This window comes from Erythrolamprus reginae, chromosome 2 (genome assembly GCF_031021105.1).
Source record: "Erythrolamprus reginae isolate rEryReg1 chromosome 2, rEryReg1.hap1, whole genome shotgun sequence".
Taxonomy (NCBI): domain Eukaryota; kingdom Metazoa; phylum Chordata; class Lepidosauria; order Squamata; family Dipsadidae; genus Erythrolamprus; species Erythrolamprus reginae.
This window is the reverse complement of record NC_091951.1, coordinates 251,762,120-251,788,845: the sequence shown is the minus strand read 5'-3', so window position 1 is coordinate 251,788,845 and position 26,726 is coordinate 251,762,120. Positions and strand designations below refer to the sequence as shown.

The following is a 26,726-nucleotide window of genomic DNA, read 5'->3' as shown; positions in this document are numbered from 1 at the left end:
GCTGGGTCCAGGGAAGGCTTCTTGAGGAGGGGGCGCACAAGTGCCTCCTTGTAGGGATCCGGGAAGGACCCCCTCCCCAAAGAAGCGTTGACAATCTCCTGGACCCAGCTCCGTGTCACCTCCTTGCTGGCCGAAACCAGCCAGGAGGGACACGGATCCAGTAAACAGGTGGCGGAACTCACAGCTCCAATGGCCTTGTCCACTTCATCAGGTGTCACCAGATCAAACTCTTCCCAGACAGGTGGACAAGTACGTGCCCCAGTCACCTCGACTGACTCATTGTCAGTCGACTCTGCATTCCAATTGGAGTCGAGGTCCGCTCGGATCCGAGTGATTTTATCAGCGAAAAACGTGTTAAAATCCTCGGCACTACTCTGCAAGGGCTCCCCAACTCCCCCCTGATTAAGAAGGGAGCGGGTCACCCTAAACAGAGCGGCCGGGCGGGATTCCGCTGATGCAATCAAGGCGGAATGATACGCGCATCTTGCCGCCTTGAGTGCCACTTTGTAAGTCTTAACATGTGCTCTTACAAGTGTTCGATCGGATTCGGACTTACTCTTCCTCCATCGCTTCTCTAGACGTCTCTTCTGGCGTTTCAACTCCCGGAGCTCCTCGTTGAACCATGGAGCTCTACGGGGTCTAGTGCCGCGGAGAGGTCGCAACGGCGCAATCCGGTCAAGAGCCTCTGCTGCAGCCTTGTTCCAGGCCTCAGCCAGAGACTCTGCCGAACTGTGTACGAGTGTATCTGGAATAACCCCAAGCGCCTTCTGAAAGCCCTCTGGGTCCATCAGGCGTCTGGGGCGGAACAGCTTAATCGGTTCCGCCTCCCTGCGGGGAAGGATTGGAGCCAGGAAGTCAAGCCGCAGTAGAAAATGGTCCGACCATGACAAAGGCAGCACTTCTAAGCCCCTTAATCTCAGACCATTACTCAGTTGCTCAGAGAGGAATACCATGTCGGGTGCATGCCCCCCCTCGTGAGTCGGACCCTGTACTACTTGGGTCAGGTCCATGGCTGTCATGGTGGCCATGAACTCCTGTGCCAGTCCAGAGGTTTCGCCGAGCGACGGCAGGTTAAAGTCCCCCAAGACAATAAGTCTGGGGAACCCCACCGCCAACCCGGCTACCTCCTCAAGTAGCACAGGCAGGGCTTGTGACACGCAGCTGGGAGGCAGGTACGTGAGAAACAAGCCCACCTGAACCCCTAAGTCCAACTTCACCAGGAGGGACTCACAACCCGCAATCTCTGGAGCAACGAGTCTACGCAAGCCAAGGCTCTCCCTGGCTATAATAGCCACTCCTCCCCCCCTTCCCCGGGGTCGAGACTGATGCCATATCTGAAACCCGGATGGGCAAATTTCAGAGAGAGGAACACCTCCCTCTGGGCCCAGCCAGGTTTCAGTAACACATGCCAGGTCGGCCTCCTCATCCAGGATCAGATCCCGGATGAGGAGAGCTTTATTTACCACCGACCTGGCATTGAGTAGCAGCAGCTTGAGCCCGGGGCCAGAATTACACTCATCACCAGTGCCCAGGATTGGGTTCACAGAGCCGGAACAAGGGATCGTTATTAAGCAACGATCTCTCGTTCCCCTGGAACGGCTAGCTCTGTGACCCCCGCCATATCTGCCTCTCCCCAGCAAGACCGGGATATTCCGACCCTCTGCCACCCCAGATATCGGTGCCCCCTCCCCTCCTGCCTCTCCAGTGTCAGGTAGGCTAATCAAATCATTCATACCATTATCATTTGTTTCATCTCTACCAAAATCCCACCCAGCCCACCCATAACAATCATTCATTTCATACATCTTATCACAACCACTCCAATAAATTAAGTCCCCCTTCCAATAATTAACTAAAATATTAATAACTAAAAAACTCTATATAAAATACTATTAATAATTAATAAAAAACAGCAAATTAGTCTAAAACTGGAATACCAAATTACTCTGAATTACTCTTAAGATCATAAAATTATTATTATTATTTAAAAACTTGGTAAAATACTAAAGTGCTAAGGTTATAAAGTGCTAAAAATATAGGGAATCATTAAAGTCAATTGTCCATCAGTCAGCAGTACAGCACCAGTTCTAAAAGGTGAGTTCTGGGGAAAAGGTTTCAATGTTCAGGGAAAAGTCCTAAAATATTGTTCTTCAGCGTCTTTGGTGTCAGCCACTGTCAGTATCTGGATGTCAAGATACAGTGGTAAGGTGGTCTTCTCAATGCTGGCCATAACCATTGACCAGTGCTGTAAGAGTTCAGGCTCTTTACCTAGGTAAGAAATGGATCATATGCATTCTGAGATCAGCAACATCCAGAAAGGCATTCCGCAGTCCACCAAGCAAATCCTTCAGGAAAGTGACTTACCAGGAGAGGAGAAAGTAGGAAGCTGCAACTAATCTCAGAAATTCTCTGGTTTCAATCTTTCCAGATTATCATTTTCTTTTGCACATCTCTTAGCTACCATAGAATGTCATTTCCACCCCCATTTACAAAACTGAAGTCTGTTAGTTGTTCTCATGCCCAGCCTCACTCGTACCAAATATGCTTAAAAAATACAGTAGGGAAAACATTGAACCACAGTGAGGGTTTCTTTCCTGCTGCAAAAGGGTAAATTATAATTTCATACTGGGCACTAGTATTCCATGTTGCATCCAATTTTCGTCGCCACAATATCAACAAAATGTTGAGAAACAAGGATGGTGCTAATTGGGTATATCTACTCTAATGAAAAGAAGGATTAGGGATGACACGAAAGCAGTGTTCCAATATTTGAAGGACTGCAGAAAGCATCAACCTGTTTTCCAAAGAACCTGAGCCCTCAGTTTCATTGTCAGGGAAACAAAAGTTTGTGGGACTAAAAAAAAAATTCACTCAATCAATTCCAACTTCTCATGAAAGGAGAAGATCTCACAAAGTTGGAATTGCCAACGCATACTCGCAGGGCATCGCCACGGGCATCCAGCACCAACCTCCTATGCCTACCAAGAGCCAGAAACCAGAGATATGGCCTGTGGCTAATGCCCACTATACCTACCAGGACTCGCTGGGGTCTCAGCCCCTGTCACATGATGAGGGAAGTGAGGCAGAGGACGAGTTCTCTGAGGATGAAGAGACATTTGCTGAGCAACCAGTTTTTACCGGTTTGTTTAAACCCGCACTGTTCAAAACCCTTTTGCACAAAGCAAAGACCACAGCTAGGCTGGGTTCCACTATCAAGCCTACCGACCCATCAGTAGAGCTGGAGCCTACTTCAGGACTTTTTACTGAACCAGAAAAGCAATCCGACTTCATCCCTTTGTCTTCAATTTTCATCGATAATATAAAACGCCTGTGGGAGAACCCTACAGCGGCCCCAGGCCCTTCCTCCATCAAAAATAAGTTCTATGGGTTTGGCCTGGACATTGAAGGATTGCTACAGTTCCCCCCTGTGGATCAACCGGTTGCCAATCTTGTTACCAATTCTGTAGTCCCAGCAGACATGGAAGGCCTGAAGCCAGATGACCGCAAAACGAGAACCCTCATCCGCAAGTCACATCACTCAGCAGCATGGGAATTGCGGGCTGCCAATGCAGCTTCATTTTTTAAACACACATCCATTGTTTGGATTACAGAAATGCAATCCAGACTGGGCCCAGAGGACGCTAGACTCCGTCAGGACTTAACTAAGCTTCTCACTACAGCAGAGTTTTTCGTGGACGCAACATTGAACTCCGCTAAGTTCGCGGCGCGTTCCATGGCGGCCACTATGTCCTCACGCCACCTTCTCTGGCTCAAAAGCTGGCACGCCGATGCAAGATCTAAATGCCGTCTTGCGGCAGCTCCCTTCAGCAGGGAGAAACTATTTGGTGAGTCATTAGACTCAGTATTGGTTGAGGACAAAGACAAACGCAAGGTCCTCCCTAAGGCCTATAGGCGTGCTGACAGAAGACCAGCACCATATTCCCGCAGACAGACTTTTCGTTACGACACCACTACAGCCTCTCCCTTTGTGCAAGCCCAGAGAACCTATGGCCAAGGCTACTATCGAAAGGATAGACTGCCCTTCACAGACAGGAACATGGGGGGGATACTGTCCATACACCCAACCTAAACGCCCGTTTAGGTCAACCCTCCACAAACTTTCGGAAATCAAAATGACTCATCCACAGATGCTCCCATTGGAGGAAAACTTCAAGGGTTCCTCACACAATGGGAAGGGACATCCTCAGATTGCTGGGCCATAAACACCATACAATCAGGACTACGTCTAGAATTCCTTGCCCTCCCGCCCAACCGGTTCTTCAGATACCCCATCCCCGCCAACAGAGCGGAAAGGGACTTACTCCAACAAGAAGTCCAACACCTGCTGGACATCGCGGCCATCGAACCGGTACCTCCGGACCAGGAGGGAAAGGGATTTTATTCACACATCTTCCTAGTGCCCAAATATTCAGGGGGACATCGTTTAATCCTCAATCTAAAGCAACTGAACATTTATGTAAAGTACCGCAGGTTCAAGATGCAGTCACTCAAATCCATCCTAGCCTGCATCTGTCAGCACAACCTCCCGACCTCCATAGACTTACAGGAGGCCTATTTACATGTAACAATCCACCCGGACCACAGGAGATACTTCGGTTTTACCTGGGAGGTGCCCACTTCCAATACCGGGCCATGCCCTTCGGGCTATCCTCAGCACCCAGGACATTTTCCAAGTTGCTAGATGTCGTAATGGCAGACTTACGCCTCCAGTCTATAAGACTCCAAGCCTACTTAGACGACATCATTATTCTATCCAGGTCGCCCAAACAAGCACAGGTCAATCTATCCCACACCATCCGGTCCCTACAGGCCCATGGATTCTCAATAAATCTCGCGAAGAGTCACTTGACACCTACAACATCTCTTTGTCATCTCGGCACGATCATGTCTTCCTGTCACCAGACCGTCAAGCATCCCTACTAGAGACAGTACAATCAGTACGTCACGACCACAAAGTACCACTCACCTTACTATCCAGGCTACTGGGCATGTTTGTATCATGTATCGATGTGGTCCCCTGGGCAAGACTACACACACGACAACTACAATGGTTCCTCCTACCATTTCAGAAGAACAAAACCAGTCACACCAGCAAGCTGATTCGATTACCACCCAGGGTCCGCCACTTCCTTTAATGGTGGACAACATCAGCTATCCACCAGGGCACCTGCTTCAAGGAACAGATGTGCATCACTGTTACAACCGATGTGAGCCTCTCAGGCTGGGGGGCACACACAGCACATGAAATAGCCCAGGGCAGCTGGACTCCGGAAGAGCTTGTAAACAACAGCATCAACTTTTTGGAGTTAAGGGTGGTATCGCTAGCCCTACGCCAGTTCCTTCCCCAGGTGGCAGGCCGCCCAGTCCTCATCCTCACAGACAATGTGGCCACCCGGGCATATATAAACCATCAAGGAGGCACAAAATCACAATGCCTCATGAAGGAAACAGAGACACTGGTTTCATGGGCGGAACAACACCTGCAGTCCTTGAGGACGGAGCACATAGCAGGGACTCTAAACACACTAGCGGATTGGTTGAGTCGGGCAACATTAGATCCAGCGGAATGGTGGCTGGACCCGAACATATTCCAGGACATCTGACTACGGGTCAGCACGCCACAGGTGGATCTGTTTGCCACCCAGGACAATGCACAGCTCCCCCGCTTCTTCTCATGCTTCCCGTCCACAGGAGTGGAAGCCGTCAATGCCCTATGCTCCCCCTGGCCGGAAGGGCTTCTTTATGCCTTTCCCCCGACGGCACTCATCCCAAGGGTAGTGAACAAACTGCTGGCGGAAAGGGCGGAGATTCTGCTGGTAGCGCCACACTGGGCACGCCGCCCGTGGTTCTCAGACTTACAAGATCTATCGGTCTCCAGACCATGGCGGATTCCGGACAGTCAGGTATCCCTCACCCAGGGGTCAGTTCACCACCCAGACCCTCAATGGTGGCACCTCACCGTCTGGCACTTGAGGGGTGCCAATTGAGAGCACTCTCCCTACCTAGTAATGTAATAGGAACTATCCAGGCGGCCCGGCGGTCTTCAACGACCAGGATTTACGACTCTACTTGGTCAGCATATTACCTTCTGTACTTTAAAGAATCTGGACCCATTGCAAGAGTCCTTAGAACAGATCTTGTCCTTCCTCCAGGCAGGGTTCGAAAAAGGACTAGCACCGAACACCCTCCGCCGGCAGGTAACAGCATTGTCCACAGTACTTCGCCTGGAGAATTTGAGGTCACTATATCACCACCCCTACATTCGAGACTTCATCCACGGTGCTACTAACATCAGACTGCAGGTGGTGCACAGGTATCCCACCTGGGACCTCCCACTGGTCCTTCGGGCATTAACTGGCCCGCCCTTTGAACCAATGCGCTCAGTTCCACTTCGCATACTCTCATTTAAGACCGCTCTTCTGGTAGCAATTACTTCAGGAGAAAGGTGTCGGAATTATCACCCTTCTCGGTACTGCAGGATTTATGCATTTTCCATCAAGATAGAGTGGTCCTGCGACTGGACCCGGCGTTTCTACCGAAGGTCAACACACCATTTCACGGGATTTCTGCGCCCAAGCTGCTCATTCTCTGGAACACTGCTGGCATAAACTAGATGTCCGGCCCTCAAACTGTACATTTGTAGGACACAACCGATTAGAAAATCTGAAGCCTTGTTCGTCTCCTTCCTCCTGGCCACTCAGGGACTCAAGGTCTCCTCCCAAACAATTGGACGATGGATAAGATCTTGCATAGCGGAAGCATATTTTGCACGGTCCCAGCAGGTACCACAAGGGATTACAGCGCACTCCACCAGAAGTGCGGCCACATCCGCCGCTTGGAACACACAGGCGTCAGTGGAGGGTATTTGTCACGCAGCCACGTGGTCGTCCCCAACAACGTTCATTAGACATTACCGCCTCGATGCCTTTGCCTCTGCGGAAGCAGCTTTTGGCGGGAGAATTCTTCAATGAGTCTGTCCGCTTCTGCTCCCCTGACCAGGCCTGATCCCTCCCTGTCTCCTTAGCTTGGGTATATCCCACGTTGGACTGTCCTAAGCAGCGCATTGGAGAAGAGCCGTTGTACTTACCTGAACGGTCTTCTCAATGCACTGCGTGGAGAGTACAAAACCCAACCGGCCTTGTTCTTGCCCAGGGTCGCAGTTCCTTTTTATAGTTCTGGTTTTTTCCTGTAACAAATAAAGTTTTTTTATATAAAGAATATATGTCTATGCCTTCGTTTTAAAACTGAACCCTCTGGGGCAAGCAGGGGGCGGGACAGAATTAATTATTTAAATTCAAACTCAGTCCCTACCAATAAAACTAGAGTATAACCCACGTTGGACTCTCCACGCAGTGCATTGAGAAGACCATTCAGGTAAGTACAACAGCTCTTTTCCTGCAGAGCTGCCTGCGTTGGGGTGCCATGCCTCCCTGCCAGCCAGCTGAACTTCGGGGCACTGCTCCTAGGCTCATCAGCCTCCAGATGCCCACCACCCAGCACCAGTTTTGGAGGGGTGGGGTGGAGAAACAGATGAAGGCAATGAGAGAGAAAAGGAGGGAAGGAGAGAGAGAAACAGAGGGATGGAAACAGGGTGAGAAAGAGAGAAGCAGAGGCAGAGAGGGAGGGAAAGAGGAAGAGAAAGAAAAACGCAGAGAGGAAGGGAAAGGGGAAGAGAGGCAAGGAAAGAGAGAGAAAAACAGAAAGGGAAGGAGAAAAAGAGAAATGATATTACAAAAGTTTTTCTTTTTTATTGTTATTGAGCATAATATTTCAAAAGCAGAAAAAATGAAGGGGCATAAAAGTGCATTTATCACATTTTTCATAGAACAATTAGCTGAACTCTGCCTTTATCATTATTTTAGGTAGTAAACCCTCATTATTCAGGTTAAATTGCCTTGTTGGCACTTTGCGACAAGTAAGTGGGTTTTGGCTTGCAGTCTCTAAAAGGTTCGCCACCACGGCCCTAGTCATAGGTTTCCCACTGCTCATGATAGAGATGCTTATAACAAAAGGTGTTCTAGTATGTTTTAAGTCTTTATGGTGAAGACAAAACAATTACTCCTTTTGGAGAGTTGAGTGGTATAGAAATTAAATAAAATAGTAAATTATGGGATTACCCTTTACCAAAAGTTTAAAGGAAATTTGTACATCTCCAACCTGCTACATGAGATAGTCTGTCTGGATTGTTTGATGACTCTAAGAATTATTAAATCACCTCTCCTTTTTACATACTTTTCTTCTCCACAGAAGTTCCAGCCTTTATGTCTAAAAAGCATGAGTATTGCATAGAGATTTCTGCACTGATATAAATTTTTGTCTTTTGACATTAGCCCCCAAATGCCTGTGTCTCAGGGCTGGCTATAGTGTATGCTTCATAGACATCATCCTTTCACATACTTAAATGACATATGAAAACATCTTAATGCTATCTAAAAGAATCGTGGTACACACAGTTTTAAGCACCAGCAACCATTCCTCCTTAGCTAAAATCTGATAGAAAAATATTATTAGATGCCAGTTAATATTCCTTTATGGGCTATTCATTTGGGAACATTTATTTCCTGTCTTTACTCAGCAAACTTGAGAAACAAACCATTTGCCGAACTGGCAAATTTTGGCTTTTTTGACATGATGCTTTATTGTGCATACTTGTGTATCTGTTGCTAACAGTTGGAATTAAGTCTATGGTTCTATTCATAAGTTACGATGTCTAACGTATGTAACTGATATTTGTATAAAACATTTGCGTGGTGCATTTTTCTTATCCTTTGCAGGAAATGATTGATATGCTCAATTTGGCTTTTAAGAAGGTTTTTGAAGACGATATACAGAAGGCTGACTGGGCTCAAAAGTCAATAGGTAATGTCCTGAAAGATGGAGTGGCTTTGGGTTTCCAACTCACAGCCAGGAGTGTCTTTGCATGAACTGCGAGTTGTGCAGTAGTTACACCCAGTTCTGGATCTTGAGAACCTGGTTGCCCTTGAGAAGTATCTGAAAGCTTCGGTTGATTTAAATGTTTAATGGGCATCACATTTAAATCCCTGAACTAAAGCTTCGGGGGGAAAAAATAAGAAAGTGATTTGAAATCATATCTGACAGATTTTTCTCTTTCTACACAAAATTCTACAAAAGATGAATTGCTATTGGATAATTACAGTATATATGAGTGAATTTAATTTCTGATGAAAAGTTTCTTTATATTTTATTCTGTACTTATTCTAGCCTTTATAAAAGTATCATCTATCTACATGGAGACTACGCGGGAACTAATGTTGGGAAATTACATGTGAATGAATGTAATTTCTGATAAGAAATCTCTTTTTATTTTACTCTACCAATTCTAGACTTTAAAAAAAATCTGTCATAAGAAAATACATCTAAATGTTCACTAGAAATAGAAAACAACTTGAGGTTACATAATCATCTGTCTGTCTATCTAGGAGCCACGATTGATAAAGACAGGACATCGAAGTCTTTCGATTTTTTGCACCAGGAAAACTGTTGGTTTCCATTTATATCTTCAGCCAACCCCCCTGAAACTATTTTACAGGTGCAGTATTTCTATCATTGCTATTAGTTAATTCAGAAGAATAGTACAATTTCTCAGCTAGAAAAATAGTACTGCCCCGAGTCCAGTTTCTATCACATAACTATATACATGTCATTATTTTCTTCTGGGTGTTTTCTTTAACTTCTCAATCTAGCCTACACTATAGCCCTTGGATTTCCTAGAGATCTTGTATTCCAGATCGAAATGTTGATAAAATCTGACTTCATTTAATTTTAAGGAAAGCTCAGTGCTTTCCTTAAAATTTAAGGAGGCACATATTTGTGAATGGCTCTGCAAACTTTTTCTGCAGTTCTTCACGGCCTATTTTGTTCTGACTTGAAAATCTAACTGTTGAGTATGTATAAAGCTATGTAAATAGTTGAATTTTGTTAGACCCCTCTGATTGGCTAAGACGCTGACAGTTGGGTTTCGGCGGGAAGTATAAAAGTATAAAAGGAGCGTCTGGTGCTGTGTAAAGCCAGACGCGTTCCTTGCTGAAGTCACTTTCCGAATAGAGGTGAATAAAGGAACCGTTTAAACTCGAGCTGCCTCAGACTTTTCACTGGCGACGTCGGACGGTCGAACCTGAGATCTCCACCATGGACAACCTACCTGTCGGAAGAGCTCCTGACTTCTTCGACCCAGAAAAATCTACTTGGGATAACTACATCTCAAAATTCGACATATTCCTAAAAGCTGCGGGTATGAAGGACGCCGACAGCGACATGAAGAGAGCAATATTCCTGAATTATTGCGGCTCAGAGATATACGATCTTGCCCAGACTCTGACAGACCCGTTGCTGGCGAACTCCGTGACTTGGGACGCCTTGAAAACCAAGCTCGCTGCCCACTTCCAACCTACAAAGCTGGCCATCGTTTTCCGGCATGAATTCTCCAGAATGAGCCAGCTCAACACCGAATCTATCAACCAATACGCCACCCGTCTTCGCACCGTCTTGTCAAAGTGCAAATTTGACAACCCAGAAGCCCAGCTCTTTGACGCCTTGATCTTCGGCATGAGAAATGCAGCCGTAAGAAATAAGCTCCTAACAGAAGATGAGCCTTCCCTGCAAACCGTAATCAAGACGGCTCAAACAGCTGAAATTTCTGAAGCTGCCGCCAAAGAACTCAAGCAAAATGACAAGAAGGAAGTCGTCGCGAAGATCGACACTCAACCTTCCCAATCCGAGTCATCAGACGAGCAAAGTCTACCAGCTAACAGTGAAGACAACTGTTTCCTGCTCAAACATGACACTGCGAGGCCACCGAGACAACCTCGTCCCATCTTTCCCTGCTCCGGCTGCTGAGGAACCATCCGTGCCTGAAATGCCCTTTCTGGGATTCCATTTGCCGCCGATGCGACCGACAAGGGCACATCGCAGAAGCCTGCAGAGCCCCCATGCCAGAAGACTCCTTCTCTGCCCAGCGTCCTCCTCGTCCTCAGGGTCAGCCTGGCCAGCCGCGCGACAACCGCAATCATCGTTTTCCAGGACGCAGAAACAACGCAAACACCAACCGAGACTACGCACGAGGTAACTCTGATCATTCAATTAATAGCACGGTAACTAAAGGCTCGAACAAAATTGTGATTTCACTGCTCCTTAACAAGAAGCCATGCCAGATGGAACTAGACATGGGGTCTAGATTTACCATCATGCCTTGGGAAAAACTAAGGTTATATATGCCTCATCTTACCCAGGCTGCTTTAAAGCCAACTGCTCTAGTAATTAAGGATTTTCAAGGGGGAATTATTCCTGTTATGGGAAAAATTGATGTACCTATACTGTTTAAAACTGTTAACTGTATGCTACCATTGATTGTTGTGTCGGGAGCCAGGCACTCCCTTTTGGAGTTACAGTGGATGGCTCCCCTTGGGATTGTAATTACTGGTATTCATAATGTGAGTGACCAAGGGATTCCTAACTTCCTACAAGAATTTCCTGATGTATTTAGCTCCACCTTGGGCTCTTACAATGGCCCACCTATATCTTTTTCCTTAGACCCCAAAGTTCCCCCTGTACGGCTTAAACCTCGTAGAGTTCCCCTACCACTACTTCCAAAACTAGACCAACAACTGGATAAACTAATAGGACAGGGCATCTTGGTCCCTGTTGACCAGGCTCCTTGGGAAACCCCATAGTTACCCCTTTAAAACCTGATGGCTCATTAAGAGTTTGTGCTGACTATAAGTCCACTCTTAATAAAGCCCTACAACACCATCCTTACCCTATTCCAGTGGTCCAACAATTGCTTCATTCCCTGGGGGAAGGGAAAGTATTTGCTAAAATCGATTTGGCGCAGGCTTATCAGCAATTGCCAGTCGATGAACCAACCACCCTCGCACAAACAATAGTCACACACAGGGGTGCATTTAAATGCACAAGGTTGCAGTTCGGAGTGAGCGTAGCCCCGGGAATCTTCCAGAGTTTAATGGAGAGGCTACTAGCAGGAATAAAAGGCGCAATACCATATTTTGACGACATCTTAATTTCAGGGGAATGTCAACTACAAATAAACCAGAGAATTAGGGAGGTTTTAAAACGACTATAGCAAAAGGGTCTTAGAATCAGGGCAGATAAATGTGTATGGGGTACCCACAGTGTGGAGTTTTTAGGTTATAGAATTGATGGAGAAGGCATCCATCCAACACCTGATAAGATAAAGGCCATTAGAGAAGCCCCAGAGCCACAGAACAAAACTGAATTACAGGCATTTTGGGGCCTTCTAAATTTCTATTCTGTTTTCTTAAAACAGAAAGCAACAGCAGCCGAGCCTCTCCACAAATTGCTACAGAAGGGAACACCTTGGACTTGGGGGGAAACTGAGAGCGAAGCTTTTGCACAAATAAAAAACCTTTTAACATCAAACATTGTAGTGGTCCAATATAGCACCTTGCTACCAGTAAGATTAACGTGTGATGCCTCACCGTATGGTGTGGGTGCTGTTTTGGCATATGTTTTGCCAAATGACACGGAAGCCCCGATAGCTTATTTCTCTAGAACATTGTCTATCGCAGAGCGCAACTATAGCCAATTAGACAAGGAAGCTTTAGCCCTAGTAGCTAGGGTTAAGAAATTCCACAATTATATTTTTGGCTGCAAATTTGAGTTAATAACAGACCATAAACCTTTATTAGGACTTTTAGCACCAAATAAACCCACACCTCCATTGATGTCACCACGCCTAATAAGATGGGCTTTATTTTTAGCAGGTTATAATTATGAACTTAAACATAAGGGAGGAAAAGAAATTAATCACGCAGATGGGCTGAGTAGATGCCCCATGACCATAGCAGTAGAGGACCCAGCCCCAGCTGCAGATGTATTAATCTTAGAATTAGAAGAGAACCCAATAACAACCGCTAGAGAGGTAGCTGATCACACAAGACAAGACCCAGAGTTACAGAAAGTAGTCAACTGTGTATTAAAGGGATGGCCTAACGAAAACCAGGGGGATTGTTTAAAAGAGTTCAGAAACAAAAGGGTAGAACTGTCTTATCTTAAAGGGTGCCTTTTGTGGGGAGACAGGATCATAATTCCCTCCAGCTTAAGGAACAAAGTCTTAAAATTATTGCATATGGGGCACTCTGGTATTGTGCGAATGAAAAGCTTGGCCAGAGGATATTTATGGCGGCCAGAGATTGATGTATTTGACTTCTCTCTACTAATATTGGAGAATTCAGCTGCGTTTGAACGAGCCTAACTATTTTAATCTCCCAAATAAGACTATTCTTGAATTGTGACTCAAATAATATCTCTATCTTTACGACTCAATTGAACACGTGGAAAAGTCACTACTTTGGGATAATTTGGACAATTTGGACAATTTGTCAACTACCTTCGTCTGGTTAGGGAGCATGACAACTAATTTCTCTAAATACCAAAAAAAAGTTACACCAGGAACTCCGACGATGCAAACTGTAAAACCAAACACAGAAATGGCAACCACTGATAAAACTTCTCTGCAATCGATTCAGGCCTCACTAAGTTTGATTCAAGAGTTTATGGTCCGCAGCCAAGAGGTGGCTACAACTACTCAAGAAACCATAAGACAAAACCATGAGGAAACAAAACAAAACTTTGAAAAGATGTCTGGAAAAATGGAAGGCCTGGAAAATCAACTTGAAGGTATACAAGAAATTATAATTAACCATGAACAGAGGATACAGAATATTGAAACAGACACAAAAAGAATCGATGAAAGAAGAATTGAATCAGAAAGAAGACTAATTGCGGCCAATAATGAGCTCGGAAATTCAATCGCAATCCTGGAGATGGAAAAAGCAGCTTATTTTCTTCGCTTCCAAAACATCCCGGAAAATACAGACGAAGATTTATTTAACAAATTATCCCAGCTGATTACCAACAATACACAGATCGAACTAGAGGAGGTCAAGGACCACATTGACGAGATCTATAGAATACAAACGAACTATACCAAGAACCACAGGTTACCCAGAGAGGTCCACGTAAAATTTACCAAAAAATCCATTAGGGATGAAATATATAAATTAACAAGAAGTGGGAAAATTATGTACCAAGAAAAAGAAATTATAATACTCAAACAAATTCCGAAAAGAATAAGGGAAAAAAGAAGAGAATTCCACTTCTTTACGGCAAAACTTCTGAGAAGGGGAATCCCATACCGATGGCTAATTCCGGAGGGTCTTTTGGTAACATGGAACGGAAAAAAAATCAAAATAGACTCGTTCGAGAAAGCGGACTATTTTATTCAAAACAATCTAGAGCAAGATACAGAGATTCGCCAGACCATAGAGGAACTATCACAGGAGGAGAGACGGAAGGAGGGCAGAGGAGAGGAAGAACAAGGTGAGGAAAGACAACAAAAAGAACAAAGGGTAACAACAAGAGCGGCGGCCAAACGTCAATAAAGGAAGAGAAGGTAACCGGAGAGGAGAGGGAGGAAAATGACGCGAAAGATATTTGAGTTGATCTCTGTAAACATCAACGGATTGAATTCCCCAATAAAAAGAAAACAGATAATGACAAAATTACTAAAACAAAACTCAGATATATCATGTCTTCAAGAAGTACACATTAGGAAGCAAGACTGCAAACTTTTAGAAAATAAAAAATTAGGTAAATTATTTACAGCCCTATCAGACTCAAAAAAGAGAGGGATTGCTTTGTATATTAAGGATATTTATCAACCAGAAAAAATTTATTCAGATGAAGATGGCAGAATTCTAATTGTAAAAATTAAAATAGGTTATAGAGAAATAGCGATAGTGGCGATTTACGCCACAAACACAAAACAGAAACAATTCTATCAAAAATTAGCTGAACAACTAGCACAGGTACAAAAAGGGGACATCTGTATTATTGGAGACTATAATGCAGTGAGCGACCCCAAAAAAGATTTCAAATCTGCAAAAAAAAAATAAAAGACAGAAGAACACTACCACCAGAATTCCAGGAAATAACAAGGGAATATAGACTGGTAGACATCTGGAGAGAAAGACACCCATCGGCACGGGAATACACCTTCTACTCATCACCGCAAAAGTCATGGTCCCGAATTGATATGATTTGGACAGACCAAAATTTTGGGAAGTTAATTTATGAAATTGAAATAGGTCCAAATATTTGGGCAGACCACCAACCAATATTGATGAAAATTAAAACACCGACCCCAGGTCAACACCGATGGTCTATAAACCAACTGTTATTTCAAGATCAGGATTATATCAAACATATTAAACAAGAATTAAAATTATTTTTAAGAGATAATTGGAATACCGATACCACCATTCAGAATATCTGGGACACAATAAAAGCATTTATGAGAGGCATAACAATAGCTTATTTAGCAAAAAAAAAGAAACAGAAAGATAGGAAATTAAACGAATTCAAGACCAATTTAAAACACGCAGAATTAGAAGCTCAAAAAGACCTCCAAAACGGGAAAATAAGAGAAGAGATAGATGCAATAAAACACAATATCAATTTAATAATACAAGATGAAATTGTCACAAAACTAAGGAAAACCAATCAATATCAATTTGAAAACGCGAATAAAATAGGCAGATGGCTGGCTTACAAACTAAAAAAACAAGAAGAAGAATGATACATACAAACACTAGAAGATAAAAACGGGGAATTACAACATACACAGGGGGAAAAAAAGAATATAGTAACTGAATATTATACTCATTTATACCAAAAGGAAGAAACAAATCAATCCCAATTAAATAAATATCTTGAGGAAGCGGAAATACAAAAGATATCAGATTCAGATGTAACCATACTAAATAAAGAAATAACTAAACTAGAAGTGGAATACGCAATAACCAAACAAAAGAACAGCAAAACCCCAGGTACAGACGGGATACCGGCCGAATTTTATAAAGAATTAAAAGACTACCTATTAGAAATTCTAGTAATAATATTTAATGAAGTATTGGAAAAAGGCTTGTTACCAACATCCTGGACACAAACCCTGATAAGTCTAATCCCGAAAGACCCGGAAAAAAAAATATATATACAAAACTATCGGCCCATATCCCTCCTTAACGTCGATTATAAAATATTCATGACAATAATAGCGGAAAGATTTAAACCAATTTTAAACAAAACAACAAAAGGAAGATCAAAATGGCTTTCTCCCAGGGAGATATATAAGGAATAATACAAGAATAATTCTTAACACCCTAGAATACTACGAGACACACTCCGAAAAACAATTAGCATTAATATTCTTGGACGCCCAAAAAGCTTTCGACAATTTAAGGTGGGAATTTATTTTTGAATTAATTAAAAAAATGCAATTCGGCCCAAAAATGATAAATATGATCCAAACTATATACAATACGCAATCGGCTCAAATTATATTTAATGGGGAACTAACAAGATCTTTTCAAATTGCAAAAGGTGTTAGACAAGGATGTCCTTTATCTCCACTTCTATACATCCTGGCAGTAGAAACACTTCTTAACCAAATAAGATCCAACATGGAAATTACAGGTCTTAAAACAAAAAAACACGAATTTAAAGTTCAGGCTTATGCAGATGACCTAGCATTCATTTTGGAGGACCCAATAGAAACAGGGGAACACCTGCTGAGAGAGATACAACGGTATGGAGAAGTGGCCGGCTTAAAAATCAATAAACAAAAAACTAAAATTATAACTAAAAATATGGACACTAAACAAGAACACGAATTAGAGACATTATTAGGAATCCAAACCGTTAAAAAAGTTAAATACCTGGGCATAACACTAACGAACAGATGCGGTACAATACAAAAAGATAACTACGATTCCCTCATTAAAAAAACAGAACAACAGTTAATTAGGTGGAACAAAATTCATATCTCACTATCAGGGAGGATAGCCACAATTAAAATGTCTATACTACCGAAATTTCTATATTTATTTCAGACGATCCCAATAAAATTAAACCAAAAATTTTTCAGCAAAATAAATACAACTATTTCAAAATTTATCTGGGCCGGAAAAAAACCAAGGGTGAGATTTAAAGCCTTACAAGATAGAGTAACACAAGGAGGATTTGGATTACCAAACTTCCAAGTCTACTATGAAGCATCGGTCCTTTCATGGGTTAAAGAGTGGATAACCCTCCAAGATCAAAGACTTTTGGCCTTGGAGGGCCACAACATTCTCCAAGGATGGCACAGCTTCCTATGGAGCGAAAAAGGGAAAACGCCAGTATACTTCAGATGTCACATGATCAGGGACTCTTTAATAAATGTGTGGTTAAAAACTAAAAAAGAACATTACCACAAAATCCCCAAATGGTACTCCAGTCTTGAAGCACTCAGACACCCAAACCTATTCCAATCAATAAAAATATTGAATTACAACCACATATTAGATGAGAAAGGAGATATAAAACCCAGACAGCAACTAAGAAACCAAAATATCGATATTGACTGGTGGTCCTATGCTCAAATTTTGACGAAATGGAATAGAGACAAAAAAAAAGAAGGGATCCAAGAAAAAGAAAGTACAATCGATAAAATATTATTAGGATATCCGAAAAAATTTATAACCAAAATGTATAATTATTTAATGGGGTACTCTATGGAAACCGAATTAGTAAAAGAAAACATGACTACCTGGGCTAAAAACATAGGGCACCCCATTTACATTGAACAATGGGAACAAATGTGGAGAAACCTGAAAATCACTAAATCAGTTCCATACAAAGAGAACCTACAAAAAATGTTTTATAGATGGCATCTACCACCAACGAGACTAGCCAAGATCTATCCTACCATAAAACCAAATTGTTGGAGGTGCAATAGCAAAATTGGAACATTTTTTCACTTATGGTGGACTTGCCCCCTCATCAAAAAACTATGGAAAAAAATCCAAACATGGATACAACAAATCACAACAGTTTCCTTAAAACTCACACCAGAAATATTCCTCTTGAGCATAACTGATTTGAAAAACAAGAAAGAAGACACGTACCTAATACATCATATAATCACAGCTACCAGAATAACCATAGCACAAAACTGGAAAAGAGACACTATACCAACTGAAAGAGAAATCATCAAAAAAATCTACGACTGTGCAGAAATGGATAGGCTTACACAAAAACTCAAAAATAAAGAAGACTCGAAATTCTACAAAAACTGGGAAAATTTTTACAATTGGGTAAAAAGTAAGAAAAGAAACAAATGAAGAAAGGGGGAAAATATAACGAAATATTACAAAACGTAGATATATTAAAATACTAAAATATATTGAAACATTAGTGGAAAGCGCAGAAATGACTGTAAAAGAGAAGGGAAAAGAAAGGGGAGGAAAGATAATATTGGACTACTAAGAATATCTGGATCAATCCAGTACGACTTCTTCTCAAATGTAAATATATAATGATATAAATACTACACTAACGAAACCGCGGCTTCCATATGCCGCCCAAATAAACAATTTAGACCTTTTAGAACTATTACAGTTCAATGGGGGGGAGGGATTGGGAGGAAGATTTAAAAGACCCAAAAGATAACGAGCTATAGAGATATACCATATTAACCACAATAGGTTATGATATGTATTGATTCAGCAAAACAATTGAATGGAGTAATCATGGCATAACAGCAAGTATGTGTCAAGTTATCACAATGTTATTAATCAATGTATCTTTCCTCCTTTGTACATAATCTTTTTTTGCAAATTAATAAAAATTATTTAAAAAAAAAAAAAAAAAAAAAGAAAAGCTTGGCCAGAGGATATTTATGGCGGCCAGAGATTGATGCAGAGATTGAAAAATAGGTAGCCACTTGTGATCCATGTCAAGAGTCTAGGCCAACCCCCCCTAGAACCACCCCAATGGAATGGGAACAACCAAAGGGACCATGGTCAAGGATTCATATTGATTTTGCAGGCCCAATTGGGCCACAGTACTTTTTAGTAATTGTGGATGCTTATTCTAAATGGGTAGAAATTATTGCCATGAGCAACATCACCACTAGTGCCACCATTAAAGCCCTGCGCCGTCTTTTTGCCACACATGGCTGCCCTGACATATTGGTGTCAGATAATGGTCCCCAGTTAACTGCCAGACAAATAGAATTATTTTTAGATCAATTAGGCATCAGACACGCCCTCAACTCACCTTACTCCCCTTGGGCTAATGGGTTGGCAGAGAGATAGGTGCGTGTGGCCAAAGAAGCCTTACGCAGGTCAGGACCAGGTGAGGTGCAAGAACACCTTGACCAATTCTTATTAACCCAGCACATCACCCCAAATGCTACCACTCAAAAAAGCCCTGCTGAACTTTTGATGAGGAGAAAACTGAGGACCCCAATAGATAGACTCCATCCTATGTATTGTGAAAGCAAAAATGATGTTGTAAATCCAGAAAGAAATTTGTATTTAGGTCAAAATGTGTTTGCAAAGAACTTTGATGGTGGACTTAATTGGTTAAAAGGGACAATATTACAACAAACCGCGCCAAAGACATACTATGTGCGTTTAGACGATGGCCGAGTGTGGAAAAGGCACATCGACCACCTACGAAGGCGCCAAGAGTCCACACCTGTACCAAACGCCACCACAGCCCGAAACACTAACTTGGATATTCACCCTCGCTTTCTACAGAGGACTTCAACGGACGGACTATACAACAAAATTTAATGGACACGCAAATCTACTCACCAATTCCACGATCTTGAGCCACCATCCTCGGGGGTCGGCGTTGTGCCCGCGGACTCTACACTGGGGGCCTTTCCGCAACCAAGGCCCTGGACTTCCAGTGGAGACGCTAGCGAGCCGACCTCCTCTTCGGCCGATTGCCAAGACTCAAATGATCTGCGCAGGTCCGAAAGGATTGCACGCAGACTGAGCCGATTGGATGATTTTATCACCTGGCTTTCTTTGTAAAACTGTTTTTTTCTAAACTAAGGAGGGAGGGGTGTTGAGTATGTATAAAGCAATGTAAATAGTTGGATTTTGTTAGACGCCTCTGATTGGCTAAGACTCTGACAGTTGGGTTTCGGCGGGAAGTATAAAAGTATAAAAGGAGAGTCTGGTGCTGTGTAAAGCCAGACGCGTTCCTTGCTGAAGTCACTTTCCGAATAGAGCTGAATAAAGGAACCGTTTAAACTCAAGCTCCTCAGACTTTTCACTAACTGTTGCGTTTAATTGCATTAAACTAAGGCAGAGTTCAGAAGTTACAATAATATGATTTCGGTTGGTTTAGAGCAGGGAGAGGGAGGGTGAAGGACTACCAAATTTTTTACTACCACACTGTGGGCATGGTTTATGCAGGACGCGCTACATTTTCTTTCAACATCTTTCAGTGCAAATTGGGTGCTCTAGGGTGGAGTTCCAATTTCACTACTCCACTGCATTCTCTCCCATCCGGGCAGTAGCCCAACCCTGGGGAGGGATGCACAAAACTCTCCAGCTCAAAAACAGAATATTCCAGAGAAGAACAAAATCTTCTCTTTTGTATGTTGTTTCTGAATGTATATCTGGAATAGTTTGTGAAGTTCTGAGTTGCTGTATTTAAGAAGACTTTAAATGATGGCAAGAGCTGTGATGACGCAGTAGTTAGAATGCAGGATTGCAGGGTAACTGCTCACTGCCAGAAATTCAATCCTGACCAGTTTAAAGTTGAGTCAGTTTTCCTTCTTTCTGAAGTCGGTAAAATTGGGGGCTGCTAATGTTGTAAACATCTCAGAGAGTGCTGTGAAGCACGGTGGAATGGTATATAAATCTAAGTACTATTGCTATTGCTATAGTGTAGACTGTTTCTCCTTATTTATGCTTTCTGGACGTTGGAAAGCAAAAGGAGAATTCTCTCCCATTTCTATAGAAGTCTTCATTATTGGGCTTCAGAATGGAAGAAAAAGGCCCCTTGTATATTGCTGAAGCATTGGCTGCTGGTGATAAATGCTTGGTGATAAATACACACACACACACAGTATAAAAAGATAAAGGGAACACAATATAACTCCAAGTAAATCAAACGTCTGTGTATTCAAACTGTCCACTTGGGAAGCAACACTGATTGACAATCAATTTCACATGCTGCTGCGCACATTCAACTTTGTACAGAATAAAGTATTCAATGAGAATATTTCATTCATTCAGATCTAGGATGTGTTATTTGAGTGTTCCCTTTATTTTTTTTTGAGCAATACGCACACACACACACACACAATAAGTTTATTAGTGAGGAGTATGCATAAGCACACTATTGTGCCTACCATCCCTGCCTTATTGTCCTATTTGCCTGTACCTACTTTACTTATGTTTGTGTTTATATCAATACCTGCTATTATTTACACGTTTTGATAAACAAACACATAAATCTAAAAAAAAAAAAATCTGCCAACCTTCTGGGAATATTTCTTTAATCCCATCCATCCCCTTTCTCTGTTCTTTTCACCTTGTACTCTCCTCACTTTATGTAATCCTTTTCCCCAGTTCGTCATCCATTCCCTTCATTTCTAGAGGGATAAAAATAAAAATGTTGGAGATCCTGGTCCTTTCTTGCCCATCCTCTTCACTCCTCCCCTCAATGAGATTAAAAGGCAGATAGACAGAAAGAGAATGAGAAAGAGGGAATGCCTCATTTACAACGGAGGAATGAGGGAAGAATGACATTTTCCTGGTTTCAAATGATTGGAAAATTTACACTAGTTGGGATATTATTCTGGTTTAATTACAAAACTCTATTTACCCACTAATAGTTTACTTTGCTGGTGTATCTGACCTCTTAATAAGCCAGAGAAAACACAGATTAGAGGTCAGAAGTACCGTATTTTTCGCTCCATAAGACGCAGTTTTTTTCCTCCCAAAGTAGGATGAAAAATCAGCCCCGTCTTATGGAGCGAAGATGCAGGCAGGGAGGGGGGGGGAGGCGCTGGAGCAGAGGGGGGGGGGCGGTGATATACTCACCAAAAGTGTCCCGGACAGCCTCTGTCTCGCTTCGCCGTCCAGGGGAGGTCTTCATCTGGAGACCGCCGCCTCTGTCGCCGCCTCTCCTCTTCTCTGGTCCGTTGCGGCGGCGGAGGGCGGACTGGATGGAGAGGCCGGGGGGATGTGACGCAAGCGCCATGTCACGTATGGCGCCGGCGCATGCGCAGTACGGCGGTTGTAGTCCAACTACACTTCCCATCATGCCTGACCAGCTTTTTTCTGTGCAGGCATGACGGGAATTGTAGTTTTGCACCTTGTATACCGGTACATGTGGATGAAGAGAGAAGAGAGTGAACAGTAAAGTGTAAAAAAAAGATAAAACACAACATGAATTGTCTGAACTGTCACTACACAGAATCACTCAGTGACAGTTTAACACATTCATGTACATGTATGTGGGGCTGTGCAACTTTAGGGCAACCCCACATACATGTACATGTAGTGTCCCGTACAGCAACCAGCCCCCCCATATTCGAACCCATACAGTAGCCAGCCCCCCACAATAGTGTCCTATACAGTACCCAGCCCCCATATTAGTGTCTCATACATTAGCCAGCCCACCACAAGTGTCTCATATAGTAACCAGCCCCCATATTAGTGTCCCATACAGTAGCCAGCCCCCCACAAGTGTCTCATACAGTAGCCAGCCCCCCACAAGTGTCTCATATAGTAACCAGCCCCCATATTAGTGTCCCATACAGTACCCAGCCCCCACAATAGTGCCTTGGGCAGATGGCAGCTCTTGATGACAGTTCTTTCATTACATTTTTGTTGTAGAACACTACCGTAGTCTCCTGCTGCATCCAATTTTACAAAGATGTCAAAGCAGAAAAGGCTAAGCTATAAAATCCCATTTAAACTGGAGGTAGTAAAATACGCCAAAGAACATGGAAACAGGACAGCTGAAAGACAGTTTGGGCCACCTCCAACTGAAAAAATGATACGGGAATGGAGTAAACAGGAGGAAGCACTGCAAAAAGCAGATAAAAGCAAACACACTTTTCGTGGGCATACTGCAAAATGGCCACAGATAGATGTGGAAATGAAAGAGTGGATCATACATCACAGGAACAATGGATTATCAGTCTCCACGAAAATGATAAGATATGAAGCCAAGCGTCTTGCTGCAGAGAAAGGCATTGACGACTTTACTGGATCAGCATCATGGCGCTACAGGTTCATGAGAAGATCTGGCCTTGCTATGCGCACCAAAACTAGAATTGCGCAAAAAATGCCTAAAGAATATGAATCCAAGATTCTGTCTTTCCATAAATTTGTTATTGATGCAAGAAAGAAAAATGGCTTTGAAGTAGGGCAGATTGGAAATATGGATGAAGTCCCATTAACCTTTGATGTTCCATCAAACAGGACTGTTGATGTGAAAGGTGCAAAAACCATAACTGTGAAGACCTCAGGACATGAGAAAACCCATTATACTGTTGTGTTGTCCTGCTGCGCGGATGGCACCAAGTTGCCTCCAATGATAATTTTCAAAAGAAAAACCATGCCGAAAGAGGTGATCCCACGTGGAGTTATTGTCCATGTTCATGAGAAAGGATGGATGGATGAAGGTAGAATGAAAATATGGATAGAAAAAGTGTGGTCCAAACGCCCTGGAGGGCTTCTGAAGAAACCTGCCCTACTAGTACTTGACCAGTTTAGGGCACATATCAGTGACAACACAAAAAAAATCTTTAAATTAGCAAAGACCCATCTAGCTGTCATTCCTGGGGGCCTTACTAGCCAGTTGCAACCTCTGGATGTTTCACTTAACAAGCCATTTAAAGTGTTCATGCGAGAGGAGTGGAACAAGTGGATGGCTGCTGGGAATCATGACCTGACACCCACTGGAAGAATGAAAAGGCCCACCATCACTCAAGTTTGTGAGTGGGTGAAAACGTCATGGCAAGCCGTGAAGGATGAAACGGTTGTAAGTTCCTTCAAGAAATGTGGCATCAGTAATGCCTTGGATGGTTCAGAGGATGATGTCCTTTATGAAGACCCTGACACCAGTGATAGTGAGCCACTGAGCGTGACAAGTTCGGACAGTTGTGAGGAATTTTTGGGATTTCCCAATGACTAGAGACCTTATCTTTTACAGTAATGATGGTTCTTAATGCTGCTGTTGACTATTGTTCATGTTAAGTTATTCTGTTATTGTAATAAATATTTTAGCCCACTTTTTGGCTCAAAATATTTTTTTTCTATTTTCCTCCTCTAAAATCTAGGTGCGTCTTATCAGCAGGTGCGTCTTATAGAGCGAAAAATACGGTCATTTTGTCACACATTCACAATAAAGTTCACCCTACTCCTGGAGAAACCCCAGTAATTATTGTACTCACACATCAAATCAATCTGCAAGACCTGAATTCATTTTTTTAATTGATTTTTAACAATTTTAAGATACCCACAACATAAAACAAGTGTATAGTGAAAAGTGCCCACCACCCGACAAGCATACATACCCCACCATCAAATTGGGGGTGTCTCTTGTATAAACCATTTTAACCCCAGAGCAATGCATCTATTTACATATTATAGAGTGATTCCAATTTTGAGCATTTTATTTATGTGAATGGTCTCCTGTTTGTAGCCGGATGTTTACCCTGGAAACTGCTGGGCATTCTCAGGATCTGAAGGCCAAGTCGTAATTAAGCTGCCTGAAAAAGTCCGACTCACAGCCATTACAGCTCAGCACATCTCTAAAGCAATAGCTTTTTCGGAAGGAATCACAGGCGCCTTAAAAGATTTCTTGGTTTATGTGAGTACAATACTGTTTTAACTTATCGTATATCTTACCTCTAAGGTTCATTAAAAGAACTGCAATTTAGGAAGCACCAAGGCTACTATGCCCTTGATATTGAGCTGAAATAGGATATGGAGCCATTCTGGTATCGAGGTTAAGATGAAGGATTAGAAATCAGTGCTCCGAGTTCTATTTCTCCCTTTAGTATAAAAGCCAGCAGAGTTTAGGCCAGTCATTCTCCCTTAGACCAATTCATCTCTCAAAGTTCTTGGGGAAAAATGGGAGGTGGGAGCATTATGAACATATAGCAATGAGCTGCCAAAATGTTTACTGCCACACTGTGGGCATGGTTTATTTTGTGGGTGTGGCTTGCCTGCCATGTGACCAGGTGGGAGTGGCTTGACAATCATGTGACCACTCTCCGTAGCTCTCTGCCCGTTTCATATAAAATAATTCCGCTCACCATTAAAAGGTTGCCTGCTTGTCAAGACTCAAATTTTTTATTTTTTTTGGGGGGGGGGTTTCTGCATTGACCTGACTTTGTTGGCCAAGAACTGCTTCCAGGTTGTCCTTCTGGGCTGCTGCAGCATTCAACTCTTCTACACTGATTCCCTCCTTTTAATTTTAGGGGCTAAATGATGAAACAAAAGAGGAGATCCTGCTGGGAACATTCATGTATGATACTGAGAAGGAATTAATTCAGACATTCCAGCTGAAGGTAAACTAGAAATGGGAGAAGTGGGGTAAAGGTAAAACTAAAGTAGGATAGAGGAAAACCGAAGGGGCTGTGTCAGAGGGAGTTGTTTTGAAAGAATCTCTCCAATTTCTGCGCCATCTACTAAAAATCAGACAACTTTTAATTCAGTACTTTAAGGAGTGGATTAGGCCAGAGCTGGAAAACCAGAGCTCCTCCTGAGGAAATATAGTTTAGATAATCTGTGGCACTATACAGATAGTCCCCGACTTACAATAGTTCACTTAATGGCTGTTCAAAGTTTCAGTAGCATTGAAGAAAGTGCTTTATGACCATTTTTTCACACGTGTAACCATTGCAGCACCCCTATTTGTACACTTGACACCTGACTCACATTTTGGACAGCTGCAGTGTCTCGGGGTCCATGTGATTAACTTTTGCAACCTTCTGACAAGCAAAGTCAATGGGGAAACCAGATTCACTTAACAATTTGTTAAGTAACAATGTATTTCTAATTAAACAAATGTGGCAAGAAAAGTCGTAAAATGGGGCAAAACTCACTTAGCAAAGTTCTCACTCAGCAACATAAATTTTGAGCTCAATTGGGGTCATATGTTGAGGACTATATATATTGATGGGAGGTAATGGGACATAGCAAAACAAAAAACAAAAAAACCCACCATAAATCTTCTTTCTGATGAATAACAATCCCAAAGCAGTTATATCAGCATTTGGGAAACAGGTCTACAGATTTATTTTATTTATTTATTTGATTTTTATGCCACCCTTCTCCTTAGACTCAGGGCAGCTTACAACATGTTAGCAATAGCACTTTTTAACAGAGCCAGCATATTGCCCCCATAATCCAGGTCCTCATTTTACCCACCTTGGAAGGATGGAAGCCTGAGTCAACCTTGAGCCGGTGATGAGATTTGAACCGCTGACCTACAGATCTACAGTCAGCTTCAGTGGCCTGCAGTACAGCATTCTACCTGCTGCGCCACCCCGGCTCTTGTATATAGATATACAGTATAGGTTTGCACTCTTCTATTAAACCGATAGAGCCATTCAAGAGGATGACTTCATCTCGATTGCTTTTTATTATGATTGTTCTCTTCCCTTATGTACATTTCAGAATGAACAAGAGAAGGCGTTCCAGTATGGAAAGATCAAAGTGGAGAGCAACTGGGGAAATCCAGAGTACACGTGCATTTATCGAATCAGGGTGCATGGAAGGATGGCCAATATAAACCATTTGGGCAAGAAAGTGGATGAAATCTCCCAAGATAAATAA

At 42.7% G+C, this 26,726-nt stretch overlaps 1 protein-coding gene across 1 annotated transcript in view; it reads left to right on the top strand.

The window, feature by feature from the left end:
- LOC139159564 (SUN domain-containing protein 3-like) overlaps positions 1-26,726 on the top strand; it is a 185,799-nt gene extending 159,073 nt beyond the window's left edge. Inside the window, exons 9-11 of the mRNA XM_070736873.1 lie at positions 24,586-24,753; positions 25,367-25,456; positions 26,568-26,726. Coding sequence (XP_070592974.1) covers positions 24,586-24,753; positions 25,367-25,456; positions 26,568-26,726 — 417 coding nt within the window. The remainder of the gene's footprint in view (positions 1-24,585; positions 24,754-25,366; positions 25,457-26,567) is intronic.